Genomic DNA, 21258 nt, shown 5'->3' on the forward strand with positions numbered 1-21258 from the left:
GGTATGGTCTGCGCTGGCGAGAGGCCGGCCGGCGCGGTGACAGGCGCGGCGCGTGCGCTGCGTGGCCGGCCGCGGCGGCGCGGGGATGCGCGCGGCTAACGCTCTCCTCTTGCCGCACGCAGGGCCAGATCGAAGTGGAGAGCGAGACCGTCTTCAAGTTAGCAGCCCTGGTCTTGCAGGTAAGGCCGCCCTTCTCGCGGCGTGCGTGCGCTGCCCGCTGCCTCGCTCCGCAGCTTTGGCGTGTGGCGGCGGCTTGACTTGCTTGTTAGTTCAGCTGGGTTTTGTTTTTCTGTTTTTTTTTTTTTTTTTTCCTCCCCCTCTGTGAAGACAAAACCGTGCAGCACTGTTTATAGCCTCTGCAGATTGGAAAAAAAAAAAAGGAAAAAGCTACAAATGTCGGGAGCTATTGTTCTCCGGCTAGCGAGAGAAATTTATGTTTGAGCAATTTGGATTTGAAGGAGGGAAAGAAGGAGAAAGACTCCTCAAGGGAAGTAATTAATTTCAGGAGGTTTCTCTTCAATTTATCACTTAATTTTCTAATTTAAATATATTCTGGAGATCTGGGAGAAGGAAGAGGGTTTAATACTGTAGCTAAAATTTGCTGTTTTCCCCCCGTGAATTTTTCTCTCAGAGCCTATATTTTTATTCCTCTATTATAGTAAAATAGATTATGTTAATTTTTCCTTTCATTAATCAAGTTTTTTTGTCCTTAGACTTAAGCTCTGGTTACTTACCACTTGCTATAAAATAAATTTCTACCGTATGCAAGGTGATGTTTTGTAACCCCCCCCACACACACACACACCCACCCACACTCCTCCCACCCCCAACTGCATTTTCGCTGAGCAAATGCTCCAGCAAAGCCGCAGCGGTTTCATCTGCCTGGACTGTCCTCGCCCTGAGTGAGCGCAGCCCCCCTCAGCTGTTGACCCGCTTGTGGAGTCAACCTTTCCCTGGATTTGCTTGTCTGGGGAGAGAACTGAATTTCACTTCTCCTGCAGTAAAAGCGACTTTTGATTTGGAGTGTGAAATTCGCCCCAGTTTTGGAAGCTGCGTTATTTATGGCGTAGGTGGATAACCCACAGCTGGAAGCATCAGGGGCCGAGACCCGTCTCGAATGCCTGCGCGCAGCCTCGGTGGCTCGCGTGAGCGTGACCGCGGGGGTCTGGCCGGGAGGCGGTGGGAGAGGGCAGCGAACAATGCTGGGAAAGCTCTGGGGCTCTCTCAGAGATCGCGTTTTAACTCTTGTCACTGTTTTTCAATTGTAGGAAGCTAAAGGGGACTATTCCAGGTAATAACGTTTTCCTTTCTAATACTAATGTGCTTGATGGATGTGTTTTCTTTAGTTTGCATTGTATTTCAAACAATCAGGAAAATGGGTGGGGGTAAGAGCCAGCCTAGAGCGGTGGGTGAAGAAAGTGAAATCCACTGCCAGGCTGGATAAAATCTGCCCAGTCTGCCGGGTGAGTAATTCCCTTTGTGAACAGGCTCTGAATGGAAACGGTTTTTTTTTCAGGTCGTCCCAGTTTGGTCACCCCCCCCCCCCCGTATATGCCTGCCCTTTTTTACAGGGGATGGAGGGACAGTGCGCACCCTGTCCTCCCGGAAAGCCCGTGCTTTGCGCTGCGTGTCAGACCCGTTTCTGCGCCCCTCCTAGCGCTGCCCGTGTACGGTGGTGGATGTGTGCGCGGGGGCCGGAGCTGGCAGCTGCCGGCACCGGGCATCAGTGAGCCGCTTGCTTTCGCAGCTGCCCTGCCGGGGCCTCCCCCTCCCCGCACTTGACCTGCCAGTTGTGGTGTTGTAGCTGGGCTGCGACCTGGGCTTGCGGGGTTTAGCTGTCCGAAGCTGCACAGTCAGACCGTGTTGGCCCTCGGAAATCGCTTTCTACCTGTTGGGCTCCGTGTGCTGGTTACGGGAACTGGCCGTGCTGGGGAGGAGGGGGGTTACAGGAGCCAAGGGAAGAGACCTTCAATTAGGAGCAGCTCACTAAGCAAACAGAAATTCAAGAGGTCAGCTTTGGTCATGTTAATATTTTACTACTTGCCGAGTTTCTATAGAGGAAGAGTGGTGTCTTTACACTTTGGCTACAACAGCTTTTAAGAACCACGCTCTGAAAATGCTCAGGAAAGAGCTACCTGCTCACATGCAGTAAATAACAGTCACAGCTGACCACCAAAACCAGCAGCAGTGGCATATTCTGCTTTTCATTCAGCACGGAGTTGTCAAGTAAGTGCCAATTCCTCTACTGAGAGCCCTTCTCTGAATCCCAGTCCTTCCTCCACGGGAGGACAGGCTTTGGGAAGTCCCTCACAAAGCTCCCTTTGCTTTTGATGGTGGGCTGTCAGGGAGGAAAAGTTCCCCTTGTGGCTAAGATTGCCTGGACTGGCTGGCTGTACAGATGATTTCTGTTCCTGTTCATGCTGTAGAACTGCTTTGTGACCCACAGGATATTGCTTGTAGCTATGATGTGTTGCACTTTTCTCTAGAAAGACTGCTAGTCTTTCCTGATTTCACAGTGACTCCATAAGCTTAATTCAGTTTATGGACAGGTAGCCACAGACCTCAAATTACTGCAGTTCACTTGATGAGAAGCCATTTGTTAAGCCGCAGCAACTGGTGACATGTGCTTTCTTAGCCTGGTACAAATTCTTCAGAGAAGAGGTTAAGGTTAGAAACTACCTTTGTGGTTTAAACCTCCCTCGTGTGGTTTAAACTTAACACTGACTCCTTATCATTTACAATAAATAAGGTTTTAAGTATTGCTTCACATGTACAAGATCTGTGTACATGGTTATTTTACATACCTCAGCTGACAAGTTGCAAGGAGTAGATCGCTTGTGATTAGCTTCCAAAGTATTTAAAGAGAACTGGAGGGAAGAATGCTCTGCTGCAGAATTGATTTCCTTTTCCAGGTGCTTCTCTTCCCCTAAGAGTTGCCTTTGCAGCAGAGCGTTGCTGCAACAATTGGTTCCTGCAGGAGCCTGGATTTTACGCCTCCGTATCTAATGAGCATGGCCAGCTGTTCTGGACGGAAAGGAGTGCACCAGAAATGAAGGAATTAGGTTTTACGTGTCACATGAGGCTATTTGGACCACCAGTGATAAAGCAACCAGCTTAATTGCAGGCATATCTTACACAGATACTGCATGGCTAGTCTCCCCTGCCCAGCTCACCCCTGATAAAAGGGTATATTCTCCAAGGAATTCTGCCGTTTATGCAGTGTAGCTGTCTCCATTTGTGGTGCCTTGGTTTTGGTGTCTTCACTGTACACTATCGTTTGGAAATACTATTTTGAATCACTTTCCGGAATGTGGCTGTTGCACCATTTCTGCTTACGTGAGAACACGTTTGTTAACTTTTGTATAGGATTAGTACTGAATGAACTCCCAGTAAATACAGGAATTGCCTGAAGTCCTACAGACTTGCTTTCTGCAAGCTGAAAGTGGGCCAGTCGGGACAAAGCTGGYGATTGCTGCATAGTCAATTTTTTCACACTAGCAGGGAGCTCTTCTGGGGGGCACGTCCTGCAGACCGGTCACTGTGCAGAGCGGCTGCTGACTTCAAATGGGAATACACAGCTCAATGCCAGGATATGGACACTTTAAAATCCTGCAGCTCTAGTAACCCCGTTCCCCAATCCACTGTTCAAATTCTCAGATAGCGCTGCAGTGGAAAAGAACCGTAATCTTCCCAGAAACACCCGCCCTTATCCCGTGYTGAGTGGGCGAGCACATTCTTTTGAAATCTGTTTATTTTCAGTGAGCAAACCTGACACATGGGCAGTTGGAAGAAGTAAAAACTTCTTATTTCTATGCTGCAGAGGTCATTCTGGAGAGACTTTGCAGTCTGGTAGCACTGTCAGCACAAGAACATGAGGACCTCTGTGGTTTGGCCTCTGCAGGTGAAATCCAGTAGGATCACTGGGGCCTGGCCRGGGATGTTAGGACAAGGGCATGCTCCTTATTCAGCAGGAAGGTTTACACGAGTGAGAAAACACCTAAATCCCACTTTGAAACTTTATAGGCTCTTAAGTGCATACTTGCAAATGATATCTGCAGTATGTCTATGGTGTACGTGCCTTTGTTGGTTTGCMCTGGTCTCTAAAATGCAATCTAAAATTACTGCTGGCCACAAGAGGAATTATTAGCAAAGATGGCAMCATACCATGATCGGTGTAGCTCACCGTGGTGGCGTGTCCATCACAAATGGTCCAGTTCCTTTTCCTGTTTACTGAACTGGTTATCCTGGCCAAGATACCTATACCACATATGTGATGAAGAGGTCTGCAAGAACATGCCACRGCAATGCCCCGCGAGACATTTGTCTCCCCCGTGTAGGGCAGCGTTAGGGCTGATAAGGGCAGTGGGTTTGCTCTGGAGGRTTTCACAGACGTTCACAGAAAGTCTGTCYGAGATGCTGCAAACTGYGGCCCTCTKCCTTCCTGTGAAATGGCTYGGCACRTTTGCTCGAGAAGAGGGAAGTAATGTTTTGCCCTTGTTCACTTTCCRTGACTGATCTGTGACTTTCAGTTGATGGGCTGCCTCTTTTTAAGTTGAATTCCTATCAGTCTTCCCCAGCCCCTGCAAAGCAACTCCCAAAGAAAATATGAGTCATTAATATCAGTGTAGTTTTGAAGTTATGTGTTACTTAAATGAACTAATGCACTGTCACATTTATTACACAGAAAATGCTGCAGTTGTAGTTAAATTGTTGACTTTTTAAACTCTCTAAAGGATTTTAAAGATTCAATCGATTCAAGTTGCAGCTTCTGGAATGGTCTAATTCCTGAAAAAAATGTGTGCAATCTATTTAAGAGRTTAATTTCATTGTCATTTTTAAGAAACCTAATATCTTGACAGGTAAGCAAAATAAGAGTTCAGTCTGGTAATTATTCATAATATAAACAGGCAATGTATAACTTYTTGCTTCCTTGGAAAATAAATGATTTAACTGTATTTAGTCTGTGGACTAAGCATCTACCACAGTGAAATACTGTGCRGTAGTATATAGTATTATTTTGCTTTGTAGCTTGATGAAAGAGACGATATGCCACTGACATGAAGATTGACAGTCCTAAATCTTGTGCTTCTAGCTTTAGAAAAAGGTTTATTAAAATCAGATTAGGTACATGGATTATACCAGGAAAGTAACTTTGTTTTTAAGTTTATTTTCTGACTGATATCTTGGATCATATTTTCCACAGTAATGTTTCCTGCACTGAAACTCAGCCGTGATCCCTGAAAGTTAATTAAATTGCTGGAGGAGGGCTTCCATTTTCTTTAAATAGCTGACACATTGGATTTTGATTCTAGCCTGTGGGCTGCAAAGATAACTCCCGACTGGTATAACATAACACAGACAAAATAATGAATTCCTGATAGCTGACATATATGAGAGACTGGGGTTTATCATTACAAGGGTGATAAATAGAGTTTGTTAAAGGAAATGGTTTGTGTGAAAGATACCCTCTAGCTGCAGTTTGCAAGGGTAATTGGTTCAGGAGCTYCTAAATTTACAAACTTTACGGAGGAAAAAAATAATTGCTTGGACTAGCTGTAGAGAGTTAATATCAACGATTTGCTCCTAATTAAGAGTGTGAGCGCTCCAGTATTGACTTTTGGTAGCATTTACTTGGGAAGATGATTATTTTGCCAGACAAATTGGAGAATCACTTGGCAGAAAAGAACATGTAAACCATAACGTAGGCTACGCTAGAAAATGAGCTGCTTGAAAGAAGTCAGTCGTTGTCTGATATCGGAGCACCTGCTAGTTGTGCTACCTTACCCAAAGGCTAACCCAGCCTCTGACTCCGGGCTCCCCGAGAATCGAGCCCAGCCTGCTTTGGGGTATCTCACCAGGTTGATACAACCAAAACTCCAGGTGTGGCCGTGTCCAGGATGTGGGCAGACCACAAACACRTTTCTGGAACAAATCTCCCAGTTGTTCCTATTCACCCCTTCAGTTCACATCCTGGCGTGGCCTCCAAGGGTGCAGGTTGGGCTCGTGCCACCTGAATGGAGCCCACCTCGCATGTGCCACCAGCTCGTGGGTGCTCAGACCACTGAGCCAGACTGGGGCTGGCCTAAAGAAAAGCCCTGAAATGGGGATAGCGTGGGTGTCAGGTCTTCTGCACAAACCCTTTTGCTCCATAGTCCTGCTCCTATTAGGCTGCGCTGTTGCTGAAGGAGGCCTCTTCTGAATTATTTGTTTGTGCTGAAATACATTGGAAACCCTTTTCCAAGGGGACAGTGGGATTCTGAATTAGTTAAAAGGGGACTTTTGTGTTGATCATAGCATGGAGGCCAAAGACCTGAGCACAGAGTCTGAATTCCTCCTTCAACCCCAGAGGCCTTCCTTCGGAGCAAAGTATGGAGCTTTTGGAGGGTGGTGCGTGAGGGCTGGTGATCGCTATAGGGTTCATTTTCTCAAGATGTCCATCTGGTGCTTGTCATAGGTACCAGCTCAGTTTTTAGATTTTGTTTTTCCTTTCAATGTAAGTGCATTTTAAAATGTCTGTGCAATGGTATTTGCAGAGACTTTCTCCGGGATAATCCACTGTGCCCTGCAGAGCCTGTCTGCAGAGCTTGTAAATCAGTGCTAGGCATTGGAGCGGTGTGGCTGCGCTCATTTTGCTGAACTGCCTCTTGTTTGTTGAGTGAGTCATTGTGTATTTTGCCTTTCAGGTGCAACTCTCTGCACACTTTTTCTTTAAATACTTCGCTAGGCACTTGCTCATGAACCATTAACTCTCTCTCGATCAAACCCAGCTATGTGCTTTCCTAAATTCACTCCTTTGCAATAAATAATTAATTTGAAACAAGATGAGCAAAGAGTTATTAACTGGCATGTGACGGGGGAGGGGTTCCTGATGTTTTATTTTTCAATAAAAAGTTGAAGATCATTGTGTAAGTCAGGTGCAATTACAAAAAATACTTAGGCCCCCAATTTTCTGCTAAACTGAATAAGTGCCCCTTCCACACCCCCTGTGCAACTTGTAGGTTAGTACGTTTTAGGACAGAACAAAGCAGGCGTCATTGCTGTGATGATGTCATCTTAGTATTTTTACAGTTTCCTCTTTTAAAGCAGTCCTGTAAGGGCTCCCAGGGAATTTGTATAGTATGCTTRCTGTGCAGCAGATGAATTAGCCTGAATTAGGTGGAAACACTGAGTAAAATGAACAAGGGATTAGATGAAGAAAAAGTGAGGATGCTTTGAATAGCTTAATAATCTGATCTCATGGGATTTACTACATGCATTTGGTAATGTAGCTTTAATATTTAGGCTAATTATAATTATGACAGTAAGTAACACCTTTTTAAAGGTTTCAGATGTGTAATGTTAAGTACAAGGCCCTACAGGGGCAGCAAAAGGGGTCATTGTGCTTTGTCATAGGTAAGTATCCCTCAACTGTACCTTCTATTTTCTTCCTTTTTTTCTTCTCTCTAAGGCACTTGTAACTCAAACAAGCAGTGCTGTAGTGGGTACGAGCCAGCCGCCTGGGGAGGGCYTTTGTGTGTGCTCTGTCACTGATGCAGAGCTCTGCATCCAAAGTAGATGAGAGAAGAGGCAAGTATGGAGCCAGAAAATTCATAAATGGCACAAGTTTTCCCCCSGTGCAGCAGACGGAGACATGCTGCTGTTGTAGCCGTTAGGCTTTGAGTAGCGTCCAGGCTCCGTAGGTAGAAGATACCTTCCCCCTTAGAAATCCCTTCAGTATACAGATTCAGCATTAAAGTGTATTGCCTTTTCYGGTTGTAAAGTGAGGTTTCACTGCTTGTGAGTGAGATTGTCTTCACCTCAGTTCTGATAAACACCTTGAGAGCAGTGTCAGACCTACAGAGCGTTGCTCCACACTTGCACCATACGCGCAGAGCAGGAATTTGGTGTCTGGTCTGACTCGAAACACCGCCCTCATTTAAAAAAAGAAAGAAAATTCTCTTTGATTTTCCTCACCTTGAGGAGGTTGGGACCTGTCATGGCAGTGTGTATTTTGCACTTTGGGGAAATGGAATGACAGCTTCTCAGCCTCTGCTTTTCCTTTTGTAGATTTGTCGGGCCTTTATCGTTATTCAGATGCTTTATTTTTCTTGTGGTTGCATGTGTCTTTGTATCAGCATAGAGGACTATGATAACAAGCTCTAAGCTTTGCTGCTGTACTCAGACATACTAAAGAACCACAACTAATATGGCTAATCTGACTTTTGTGTGAACAGGAAGAAAGCGTGAATGTTAGAAATAACAGTCTGTTGTACTGAAGAAGAGTTCAGGATCCTTCAAGCGTTGTATCAACTGTGAATAGTCATCTTTTGCTTTACAGTAAATCCCCAGGTAAAGCAGAGCCATTCTGCTTCCTGTCTGGTCCGATAGTGAAACATCGCTAACGCATGCTATCAGTGCGTCTGAACAACTTTGCCGATGTGGATATACTGCACTAGATCTGTGAGACTGTCAGCCGTCAGCAAAGACTGAGAACTTAGGGCAGGGGAACTCGGCTCCAAGTCACCGAATTTCTCTAGCCCTGGAGAACTGCTTTCTCAGCACTCTGCTCCCTAGCTGCAAGGGGAAATACGCTGCCTTGCCTGCCGAGAGTAGCTCCAGAAGTACCTTGGTCTCATCTGTCCTGTCCCTCTGTCTGAGGATGGAGAGGTGCATTGATACAGCTGACACTAGAAATGCTGCTTTCCCTGGTGTGCTCTTGGCCAATCTCCCCAGTATCAACAAGCAGAGTCAGAAAACTCCCGTGAGACCAGTAGGCACTGTTGCTGCTCTTTTGGAAAGCCTGATAGGGCTGAGATATTCGCCTAAAGCTGACTGGAATGGGGCTGGAGCTGAAAGTCAGCCCTCCGGGTCCATGGCTGTGATCCAGCCTGTGCTAATTCTGGGGAAGTGTTTGCCAGCCCAGCCACGTTTTAGGTTTGAGGGTCCCTCTCCAGCTGTAAAGCTAAAAYGGTTGTTGCAGCACAGTGTGGAAATCCCTGAGCTAGCACTGTGCCTGCAGCATAGACGTGTGCTGCAAGCTTAACACATTCACCTCCCGCGTGACATTGAGCAAACTAGCTGCCCTGTTTATCATGTTCTTTCCCACATTGCGGGGTTTGGAAGCCTCTTAGAAACGCTCCTTCAAATACCTTTCTGAGCAGTCTGTTCTTGTCTGGTATTCAAGTGGCAAACCTTGGAATCATCGCCTGGACAAAGCTTCCTGCTGACCGCGAGTTTAACGTTCAGCTCTGGCATGTCCTGCGGGCCTCCAGCCCTCGTGGTGCAATTGGGAGTGCCCTGGACATTGCCTTTCCGGATGCTGGTCATTCTTCAGTAGGAAAAGCTTCCTTGAGTGTGCCAGCAGACCATGAACTTAAAGGTTGGGAAATGATGGGGAACATCTGGCATTTGTCACAAAAGAGGATTTGTCAGCGAATGTATTTCATAATCCGACTGCCAAGATCCTGCTGCTCTGACTTGCTCAAAAGCTTCTAAATCAATCCACTTTCTCCTTCCTTACCTTCYTCACTCTGTCTTCCTTCCCCCCTTTTTTCCCTTGCACTTTTAACCCCGCTCATTTTTCCTCTYGACTGCTTTGCTGCTTCCTCCTAACGCCTGCTTCTTGTAGGACCTTTAAGGGCTAGACCAGCCTCCAAGCGAGTGCAAAAGGCAGCCTGCTCTGCCCTTCCATTTCTTTAAAAACAAAACTCTACAGGAAATGCACCTGCTGCTGAAGGAGTCCAGCCGCAACATGACAATCTGTGTTGCTGCCTCTCATCTGCAAACATGTAAAACAGGAGCAGCTCGGACCTCAGTGATGTTACTCTGAATCTGGTCAGTTTAGAACCAGGCTGGGCCGTAGGTGGCAACCCAGGTTGCTCTCACGCAGTTACAGCGTTGCTTGTAATGCCACAGCGAGTGAATTCAGTGGTGGTACTCAAGAATCAGGGCCGATACTGGCATCTTCTGAGTACCCTGACCAGCCATCTGAGAAACTAGATGGTTGGATTTCAAGTAACTAATTTGATTGTGTTCTGTTTTTATTTTATTTTATTTTTTGCTAATGGTAAACATCTGTAACAGAATAAGATGACAGTTTAATGGAAAAATTTTGTAGCATCTTTTCATGATGCGTGATAATACTATTTCATTCTTTAGATGAGAAGCTCCATATTTCTTTTACATCTCACACATGGTTCTCAAAACTGACTGTTGATTTGTGGTGTCTGTGAAATGTCTTTCAGGGTAACTTGAGAGGTTGGTCAATGTTTTCTAAAGACAAGGCCACTCTAAATTTTGCTTGTTGTGTGCCTAAAATCATTACACAGATAAACTGTGAATATAAATGGTCACATTCAGAAAGACCCAATAATAACATAATTCTAAGGATTACACAACAACATAAAAATAAGTACTTATGTGCAGACAAGAAACTTCGACAGTGGAGGAAAATCACTATACAGTGGACTTTCCCCAGTGATAAAATCCCACCTTGTAAAATGTTGCCAGAACAGTTCAGCAATGATGGACACATGTACCATCACTTTAGTCAGGTAGAAGTTAAGTCCTATCCTTATCAAGCAGTTAATATTTACAAACATGTGGGTTGATAAGCTTTTATGTTGTAGTCAAACATATTGCTTTTGCTGCTCTGGGTGTGTCTGTTGCTCTTCACATTTAATGCTAATCTCATTAACCACATCTTATTGCATCGAAGCTCTTACCTTGAGTTACTGCATTAGCAACAAGCATAAGCTGTTTTTTGACATAATGGGCGCAAGGAAGAGCCTGGGCATCCAGTACAAACGGCTCCAATTAGCACAGTTCTGTCAGCAGGAGCGCTGTGTCATGCAATTACAAGCTGTGAAGATTCACTTTCTGGAAATACAAATATGTAAGTTATTTTAATGTTAAGTAATGTACTTTAGGCAGAGCATGTCATTATTGTCTGACTGGGTTCCTTCACAGATTTCTAGTCGGGTTTTTTAGTAAGAAAAGAAAAATGAATCTTTCCCTAGACACCTAAAACTTCATAGAGCGTCAGTGGGTTGTAAGAAGCATGTAGGATTGGTACTAGTTTGCTGCTAGAGCTGGTAGTTTATGAGAATTTCTATTCATAATATGGTATGTGATTAAATATTGCTGTTGGTTATTTTAAAGACAAGCTGCCCCTTCAGTCTCTGTAGATTAGTCCCTCTGGGACCGATGAACAGGGCATGCTGGCTGGGGACAGCATCTTGCCCTAGGTTTGTTCAGATTGTGACAGAAAATTAAATATGGACAGTACCAAGAATGCAAGCTAAAATTCTACGCGAGCAGGATTTGGTGGAGATTTTCATTTACTTTGCCCAAATCAGTTCAAGTTCTGCCAAATGTCTGCTGGGGAGAAAACTCCCGTGTGAAAGGGTGGAATGGAAAGGAAAGGGTCCGTGAGCTCATTTTCTTTAGTTCTTCTCCATAGTGGAAAAATACTTCAGATGAGTGTTTTCTTATGTTCTCCTCCTGGGAAGTAAACAAACCTTTTGCCAAAAATGTTCAGTCCTGTTGACTCTGGGCAGTTTAAGTTTATGTGTTGGAAGTATGCCAAGAACCACCAGTCAAGAAGCCCCTCTGTACTGGAGGTCAGATTAAATGCAAGTGGGCCTCTCAGTCCTGACAGCTGAAGTGTACTTCTGCTCTGATGAGAACAGGCTTTTATTCTCATGAACCTTCTAAATGCAGCACGTGTGGGTTTGGTTAGTAGATAGCAGAGACAGCACAGGCAGTGGAATATCTCGAGAAAGGGGTGTCTGCCTTGTGTTTCTGTATTGTCTTGCGGTCACTGTGAAACCAAACAGGAACAGGTCGTAATTCAAAGTGTTGCTGCTGCTATCTGGAATTGTCACCTCTGGGGGAGAGTTGGGTCTCTGAGGGCTTGGGAAAGTGATCCCAAGGGTCAGGGGGAGAACATGCACTTTCTCCTCTGATGAAGTGATAATGAACTCTGTTGAAGGAGGAAGAGGACCATTTGATGCTTCTACTATCTGTGAAGCTGAGAATCATCCCAAATGCTAATCTTTAGGCACGTGATCAGCAGATATATGCTGCTGAGGGTTAGACTGTTCTGTTTAGCAGAAGGTGTTCAGCATGCAAGGAGCTATGCCCTGTTTCTACTGGGCCTTTTACAAAACTTTTCTGACTTTGTGTCACGCTTAATCTTATGATTATGCAGGAGAAAATAAATTTCTCATATGGCCAAGCAGAGACTTTCAGACCTTGCATGTAATCGCCCATCCTGATAGGGAGCAGTTCTCCCTCCAGTACAGAGTTGCAGGTTGACAGGATGGGATGCAGGATATGAGATTGGGTCCTTCACCTTATGAAAGAATGCATCCTCTACTGTTAGAGGTAGTTGGATGGGTGAGTAGGTTGGCAGAAGAACAGAGAAGGTCCAACTTTGCTGTAGGTCGTCACAGCTCTGTGGACTCTGCTGGCCAAAGAGCTGCCCCAGAACCTGTTGTTCTAGGTCAGTGCTTCAACTCCACAAGAGGCTGGTAGCAAACCAGCATCCTGTGAAAGGAATTGGAGGGATTGACTTGAAATCATGGCACAGGAGCAATTGCAGTCCTAGATGTCACAAATCTGAGCCCACAAGCCTTCTCAGGGAAGCAGGTGAGCTGGCTGCCTGGAGCCAGTGGTAGACATTTCCATAGTGATGAAGTACTTCAGTAATCATCGCACAGACTTAACTAGCACCCTTATTTTGATATCTGAGGATAAAATAGATCACTACTCAGCCAGGTCTGGAGGTGAGGGGCCTAATGACAAAGTGGGAAGCCAGCTGTGTGTAGTAGGGCCGACATTTTCGAACATAACTACAGTAGATGACTGAAATGAGTAGCCTCGGATGTTTGGAAGGTCTGCTGGATGGTGGGAGGCCATGGATTGTGCAAAATATGGCAGTTAGTGCCTGGCAGGAAGCAGCCACCAGGGTTTTTAGCATTTCTGCATCATCTTTGTGCTGGGGGGTTACTGGCCCTGTAACATGGTTGGCAAAGGCAAGTTCATGGTCTCTCCACCTCAGCTGCTGCAGTGGCAGCTTGGGGGCCACCATCCCACCTTGGCTATGGTGGTGGGCTGTGGGCGAGGTGGGGGATAGGACAGCCTGCGGGGCACGCGTGGTCCCTCCGGCTCACCATGTGGGCAGAGGGAAGGTGGGCTGCCTCTGCCAGACCCCAGCTCGTGCGTTCTGGCATCAGGCCTCTTTGTGGTGCTTCAGCCCGTGCTTGGGCGTTGTGTTGTTCATTGCCAGTGAGGTTTCTACATAGGGGTTCAGAGAGCAGCTATTAAACTTCTGATTATGAGTGTCATGAATTTAGAGTCTATATTTAGAGGAATAGCCCTTTTGTTTGGTAAAAACCAGCTTTTTTGTTATTGCTTCCTTCCAAAACCCTTTCCTTTCTTCCTTATATTTCCCTGCCAACCCTGATCATTAAAGCAGCCATTGCAGTTGTGTATCAGGCTTAAAAATAGGAGCAATCCTGAATAATAAATTTATCCTGTGATTCGATAGTTGAAGTGGAAGGGACCTCACGAGGTGTCTAGTGCAACCTCCTGCCTCCAGCAGGGTCAGCCATGAGATCAGACCAGGGCTCAGGGCTTTGGGTTTTGTTTTGCTGGACTCTGGTTCCTGAGGCCTCAGGAGAGGTATGCTCTGTCTGCGTTTTCATGCTTCCTTACAAAACCCTGGTAATCTACCTTCTCGCTGGAAGCTGAGATGTCATACAGCCTTTTCATTCCATCAGCAGGCTTTTAAGGGGCGAATAAAAACCTCTCAGCTTTTGTGAATGCTGGCAGTATTGAGAGTTAAAAGGAGAGATCCTGATTTTCTACCCAGCTGTCCCCGTTTGTGGCAGTTGGGTGCCAGCCAGCTCGCGAAGAAAAGTGCATATTCCTGGTAGAAGAGAGCTGGCGTTGCAAAGCGCAGGAACAACAGCTAGTCCTTGCTAATTGACCCCCTTCTTGGCAACTTCATCAAAGACGCTGAAGAATAAATAAGCTGTTGATTGAACTGTTTCCTCGTCCCCAGAGGTGGTCCCTCTAAGTCAGGGCTGAGGCATATTGTCGGGCTTGGGGGAAGAGGCTTGGAGAGCTATTAGCCCATGCTCTCAGAACGAACAAAGAGCTTTAATTTACTGTGCCGCCCATGTGACATCTGCCGCAAGCGCCCAGCTTTAGTGCTGAGATGGAAGCATTTCGGTGGTTCAGTGCCCCTCTGTTGCTGCCTCTGTCTGCAATGGCTACTTACCCCTGCCTCGCAGAGTTTTATGCTGTGATCTACTCCACTGATGCACGGGGTGCTCGTGCCAAGGCACTTTTGAGGGTAGAGTGGGAATGTAACTCAGATGAAATCTGCAGTGATGGATTCTCATCAAAACGGAGCTTTGGAGCAGGAGAACACCTTCAAGGAAAGCCTGGATTCAGAAGCAGGGCAGATGTTAACAGATCTGATGCATTCTTTGCCCAGGAAAGTCATGTTGGTGCTTGTTCCCACTACTGTGAAGGCATGCAGAAATTCTGCAGAAATGAGGTGTGCAAGTTTCAGCTGATTAATCAACGAAGTATATAAAGAGAAAATATTAATCATTTTACTGATGCCTATAAATAGCTTCTTTAAATATTCTGCTAATCTTGAGACAAACTTCCATACTTCAATATTTATTTTTTTTTGGTTCCAGATTGGGCCCAGAATACTTGAACTTTCTATAGAATGAGAAGTCCAGGAAAACTCTTATGAGTAAAAATACTTCAAAGTATATTAACTGAACTACTTTGTTTTCGATCAGATCTGTGTTTAAACTCTGAGATCTAACAAATACTGCACTGCTTCACAAAATTTATTGTGTGCCAGGAAGGATTTTGACAAATGATAGAGCAAAAATAGTAATACAAGCCTTGCCTTTGGGCAAAGGTTTCCCTCCTGCAGCTGTTCAGGGCTTACTCTGTACTCAGCAAATAGAGTGAGCTTGTGTAAAATAAATATCAATACAGTGGCCTTGCTGCCCCGATAGTCACGTGTCTCTGTAATGAGTTACAACATCAGTCCACATCACTGTCATGTGAGAGGGCCTATAGTGTTATGTTGCTATGACGGCCAGATATGGGGCAGTGTAACGTGTTCTTGGCTAGCAAATACCTAACAGCGCTTTCCTTTTATTGAAACTCATGATCACATCTATGATTCACTAGCAGTAACTGTGTTGTCTTTGGTTTTAGTGATGAAAACACTAGAAAAGACTTGAAGACACTGCCTGTCTTTCCTACCAAGACACTGCAAGAACATCCATCGCTTGCTTACTGGTGAGCTGTTATCTACTTTAAAATGTAAAACTTTGCTATAGATGATAATAGCAAGCTCAGTTTTTAAGAGTTTTAAAAACAGCTTTAAAAGATTTTAGCCTATATGGTATAGGATATGGAGTTAATTGCTCACATTCAAATGTTTCCAACTTGTAGAAGGTTATAGGTGACACCCAGATCCAGTGTAATTCCCTTACTGAAAGTTTGGTCAAATGAAATTGGTGGGTCAGAAATTTCTGGATCAGAATTTGTGGTAGTGCACAATGGAAAGAGCCAAAATCTAAACTCCAGCCAAGTCTGAGTTCTGTAAAGAGCACTTTACTTTTCAACTATCAAATGGTGTAGTCTCTGAAACAGAGAGGCAGGTCCAGTTTTGTGGCTTGAATCTGCTGTAAGAAACACAACATTTGGGATGGATCAGCAGTATTGTTTGCTTGTACTTGATGGCCCTTTGTACAAGTTTGACTCCCTCATTTGTTTCATTTCGAGGCTTGATATATACTTGATGTATTTTTAAGTATGCTAGCATTTTTTCTTATGCCTTGCTTTTTCAAACCAAATGCTGTTTTTTATTTTGTCTTCAAGTATCTGACACTAAAYGCATATTTTATTTCACATTCCAGTAGAACAAAATGTTGAAGGGAAAAAATATGAAAAAGTCATTGCTGATAAATCTTGGTTCCTCCTCTATGAAATGTCTGAAGGGAAAAAATACACTAGAACGAAAGCACTTCTGTTTCAGCTTCTTGTCATATATATGCAGCATTAGCCGTCTTTTGAAGTCTGGGTTCTTTAGAACCTGAAAATGAATTTATACAATTAGTACCATTATTCTGCAGCAGCATCTGCAGCAAAGCAGGCTGCTCTGAAATGGTTAATTAGACTCTGGAAGGCTGCATGCTATGCCGAGGATTAGACAGGTCCATTCTGCTTAATGAAGGGTGCGAAACAAATCATTAAGAAACAGAATGTAAACTGGAGTGAGAAATGTACAGAGAGACACTTCTCTGCATGCTGAGTAGGCATCTGAATTTCAACAAATGCTATCGCATATGGAAAAAGTCACTGAGCCTCTAAATTGGTTTTTGTGCTTATTTTGCAGTGAGGATAGAGTAATTGAACATTATACACAAATTAAAGGTCTGACCAGAGGACAAGCTATTGTTCAGTGAGTATGGCGTTTATTAATATGTGTAAATAGTATTTTTTACTTTTTTTTCTTTTCGCTGAGAAGTGGTAGCGCATGCTGTTTTGGTGGTTATTGCTTGTGAACTCTACCATTTGTATCTGTAGGAATTCTTTTTTTATTGAATTGCATTTTAAAGTTAAATTACTTTAGACTTCACATTTCCCAGATTTCCAGTTAAGGTGGTATCTCCTCATTCAAAAGACCTCAGATGTAAAAAGCACCGTAATGAAATAACTATAGGCAGATCCTTCCCTCCAGTATTTTCTAGAAGGCTCACATGTTCAGAAGTTTTACATTTGGTTCTCTGAACTTCTGATAAGAGAATTGAATGTTTTGTTGTATGGGAAATTTTCCATTCACTTCATTTAGGCCAAAATGTCACGTGTTTCCCCAGGCTTGGATGCTAAGATTTTTCTGAAAACATGGGCCTTTAAATCATTAAGTCATTGAAAATATGCAAATGATAAATGACTTGACTCACATGTGTGTGAAAAAAATATGTTAATAGGTATTATTCCCTCCAGTGAAACTCATCTGATACACTATAAATCTGTCTACAGGTACATGAAAGTGGTAGAAGCTTTGCCAACATATGGAGTCCATTACTATGGAGTAAAGGTTAGTAGATGTCCATAGATAATGCAATTGCTTAGCTTATTACATGTGATTACATTCCTGAAGGAGTAGTTTGATGATTCAGTACTCATCTATCAGCATTAAACCCCATGTTTTTCAAGCTCTATGCTTTTTTTCCCCCCTTCAGTCGTCTTTGAAACATTTTCAGAGAGCAGCGAAGCATTATGTGCTACAGATGACAGAAAGGAATCTTTGCTAAAACCTTCTGTAATCCTATCAGGACCTAAATTCATATCAACTTAATTAAATTGGATATCACTTCTAGATTTTAAGCAGTTAATATTTTCTCCAGAGACATTGTTAATCAAGATTAGAAAAAAAATATGAAGTAGAAAAGACTGCTTCTAAGTGGCAGGTGATTAGTGTATGAATATGTGTGTGTGGGAAATGCTGTACAACTGAGACGTATTTTTGGAGAGTGATGGAAATATACCATTTATTCCAATTGTAAAGCAGAGCCTGTGCAAAAGCATTTTGGGCAGAAGAGCTCAGCAGAGCTGGTCTCCTTGCTTTGAGTCATGGACATGGCAGTAGTACCTGAGAAGTAGCTGCTGTGCCCTGTTCTCCTGCAGCTGTCTCATGCCTGAGTTTAGTGGATACAGTCATTGGTCAGATCTTTCTCTGTCCCATTTTCTTACCTCCTCACAGCCACTCCTGCAATGAGTGACGACCATTTGTTTCAGCAGCACTGATGCTTTTTGTCCTCTTTGCAAAACCACTGCCTAGTTTCTTGCTTTTGACCAAGAAAGCAATAGAAGAAAGTTTCAATGTTCATCTTAGCAATCCATGTCGTGTCCATTTGGAAAAAAATGCTTTATCTGCTCATACTTGCCATAGAATGAAATAGGGTGTAATCTCTGAACTGCTTAATTTTTAATTAGATCTTGGTTCATGTAGTCTTTCATTTCTCAGGATAAACAAGGAATCCCGTGGTGGCTTGGAATAAGTTATAAAGGAATAGGCCAATACGACTTACAAGACAAGGTCAAGCCCAGAAAAGTAAGTTTGGGGGGGAGGGTTGTTTGTTTATGGGGGAGGGGATTGCATCTCAAAACATACATTTATAAACTAGAGTTTATTCGGCTGTTGTGCAACAGTAAAAGATTTATAGGCAGAAAGAGAATTCTGCTAACATGAACGCAGAATTCTCCTCTCTCTTGTAGATAATGGAAGCTCTAATTTGCCACCTCAAGCAACTTCCTTTGGGAGTTTTGGCTCATGTGTCTTTGGGTTTGGTAGTTTCAGGACAGTCTCTTCAGGAATTTTGGCAACCTCCAGGGATAGCTACAAAGTATGAAGCAATTGGGTTCCTGCAAATCCCAAACTAAAGGCCTTGCACTCCAGCAGTGTTTCAGTTGGCATTAGTAGGTGTTCTTTGTGTGTGAAATGATAAAAGGATCGACTGATATTCATGAAATATGAGCAGATCGATGTGGAACTGCAAGGCTGTTCAGGCAGCTCTGTTTCCTTGATGTATGGCACTTTAAGGGGGGGATTGAGAGTAGATGCCAAATATTGGAGGCCATTCTTTTCTGCGTCCATCCACCTTCTCTGCAGCATGTCTCCTGCAGAGCAAACTCTGCCAACACCCTCAGTTGTTGTTAAAACAGGGCAGAGGGTACTATATTCCACTGCTGGCTCCTTCAAAGTCATCCATCAGCGAGCCCTAACAGGCTCTTCTGCTGGCAGTCTTGGAAATCCATCGTGCAACCCAAGCGCATGATGTGTTGGGAACTCGTCCAGTTCTGTAGCTGAGTAAGTCTCATTCAGACAGGACTAAGCCCTGCAAGATTTTGAAGAGTCAGTTAACAGATTTGGCTGTGGAGAAGAGCCAGCACTTCATGTGCAGGAATGATGCTGTTGGATTGGATGTGCCTGGTTTCTTTCTGGTCAAGTCTTCACTAGAACATCTAAGCTGGGGATTTCGATACACTTTGATACATGGGAGACCTGGGTTTTTGCTGATGTCCTTTCCTGGGAACGATTTGGGCAGGAGTTCAAATGAAGTGTGTGCTTCCTGCCAGGGAATTTTACATTTGCAAAATAATATTTAGTGTATTAGCGCCAAAAAACACGGCTTAACAAAACTTCCTTGTTAAGAGTAATTCCCCTTCAAGCTCCCAACTTGATCTTGTTCTCATTTTCCAGACAGGCTATGACTTGGTTTCCTTTGGTGTATTTATATATCTGTGTGTCCAAGGTTGAACTCTTAAGTCCTTCTCTTGCCTTGTTTAGTAAAGCACTTAATTTAGCCCCAGATATCTCTTACCAAGCATGTTCCAAAATGACCGTGACACAAGAGGAACGCTAGAAGATCCAGTTAACGCAACCATTGATCGTCAAAGGAGAGCAGCAAGCAGCTCCTCCGGCTGCTGAGCACTTTCCTGTATTTAGACAGTATCTGCAAGATTTTCCATTTGGGTCAAACAGATCATTCTCTAGTCAAGATGTCCAGCTGTGACCAGCAACTCTCTCCAAGAAAATACACCCTGCCTGGCTAGAAGTGTTGCTGCACCAAGCACTTTTTTGTGCTTCTGGGATTTCAGTTTACAACATCAGCCAGCAGATTAAGAAATTTTTTTTTAAGGTCAACAGGTCCAAGATACCAAGTCACACACTGYTACAGTTACGTATGAGGCATTGCCTTTGAACACAGCGGGGACTGTGTTCAAAAAGATAAAATTAAAAAACCTCCAAAGGTCACTTCTGCAATGGAGGTGTTACGATGGTAATAGTTGTCTGTTTTACTGTAACTGTAATTATACAACTGAGATTAGTGATCAAAKGGGAATGTGGAAGAGGAGAGCCTAAGCTCAGAGGGAAGGTTTGATGTCAATGTGCTGATTGAAACAGCAGGAATGGATATGGCCCTAGTGTGCTTACGGGTAGATTTGTCTCTGGTGCTGATGGGGGGGACAAAAATGACCTGAGCGTCTCAGCTTTGTCTGAGTGTTGGCCACTCTTAACATGTGGCGAAATATGGAAACAGTTTCTTTGTACGGAGGCTGTTTCAGGGTTCGAAACAAAGTGCACTTCTAACATGATTCATGGAAGTGATGGGAATTAGATTGGTTCCCAGGGAGGAAAGAAAACGCTGGGTCTAGAGAGGTAACCACATACAAACTTAGTTTGTGACTTAAAATGTTGAGACGCTGCTGTTTATTTCAGTGTAGCCATAGTCTTGYTGCCTGTGCCAGGGCAGGCAGAAGTTTACTTTTAACCAGTATTGTTGTTTGTTCATATTTATGAATGTATCAAAATATATTTTGGAGGGCGAAGAGTCTGTATAGCTTGTCCAAATCTGTGAGGAGTCAGCAACTACAGTCTTTTCCAAAGCAACAGGCAAGAGGGAGTAGACGTGTAAATTATGACTGCCTTCCTGAGCAGAAGTGCTGATTTTGCTGGATTTTACAGAATTTTGTTGCTTTGCCCTTCTGGATGGAGCCAAATTCATGATTGCCGTGTGCTGGCGTCATCCTGCTGTTTATACTGTGGATCAAAAGTGCTATTCTGTTTATCCTGAGCCATCTGGGAAAGGGAATCCTTATTGTGCTCCGCTTTCCCAGTTAGAGATGTTTAAGTGCCTCTGATTAACTGAATAAAAGGGAAAGGCTGAGACCAAATCTAACCAAGAACAAGCTGGGCTTTCCTGATTTGAAAGACACAAGTGATCGCTAGGTGCRCAAACCTCTCTGATAGCAGCTGAAGCTGGAAAGCTGCTGAGTTTCAAGGTGAGGCTTTGCACAGAGTTGGTGCCTGTTCTCTGTGCTCTGGCTGGCTTCCAGCAAGGCCGAGTTTTTCTGCCTCCTCTTGTCTCGCGTGCAGCATTTGGAGCTGCTGTCAGATAGCTGTATTTGTTTAATATTGTTCAATGTGTTCATGACAGGCATCTGTAAGGAACTAACTCCATATTCAGAGAAAAAAAAAWTATATATATATAATTAAATGCCCTCATTAGTGCAGTATCAATTAATTCCCAACAAATATAACTAATCTCCTGAAAAAGTGGACTCTTCTGGCTTTATCCAAGTAGGTCTTTAGGCAAAGAGGTCTAAATAGGAGCCTCTGAGCACGGTGGTTATCTCAAGGTTTTGCTGTTGGATCAATCAACAGTG

The 21258-nt window shown here is 44.0% G+C and overlaps 1 protein-coding gene across 2 annotated transcripts in view; it reads left to right on the plus strand.

The window, feature by feature from the left end:
• Nucleotides 1–21258, plus strand: part of FRMD4B (FERM domain containing 4B) — a 126958-nt gene that overhangs the window by 81976 nt on the left and 23724 nt on the right. For both annotated transcript variants that reach the window (XM_026074947.1, XM_026074948.1), the window contains 6 exons: nucleotides 123–179; nucleotides 1269–1291; nucleotides 15235–15318; nucleotides 16421–16486; nucleotides 17068–17125; nucleotides 18056–18142. In XM_026074947.1, the coding sequence (XP_025930732.1) occupies nucleotides 123–179; nucleotides 1269–1291; nucleotides 15235–15318; nucleotides 16421–16486; nucleotides 17068–17125; nucleotides 18056–18142 (375 nt within the window). The remainder of the gene's footprint in view (nucleotides 1–122; nucleotides 180–1268; nucleotides 1292–15234; nucleotides 15319–16420; nucleotides 16487–17067; nucleotides 17126–18055; nucleotides 18143–21258) is intronic.

This window comes from Apteryx rowi, unplaced genomic scaffold (genome assembly GCF_003343035.1).
Source record: "Apteryx rowi isolate R43461 unplaced genomic scaffold, aptRow1 scaffold_4, whole genome shotgun sequence".
Taxonomy (NCBI): Eukaryota; Metazoa; Chordata; class Aves; order Apterygiformes; family Apterygidae; genus Apteryx; species Apteryx rowi.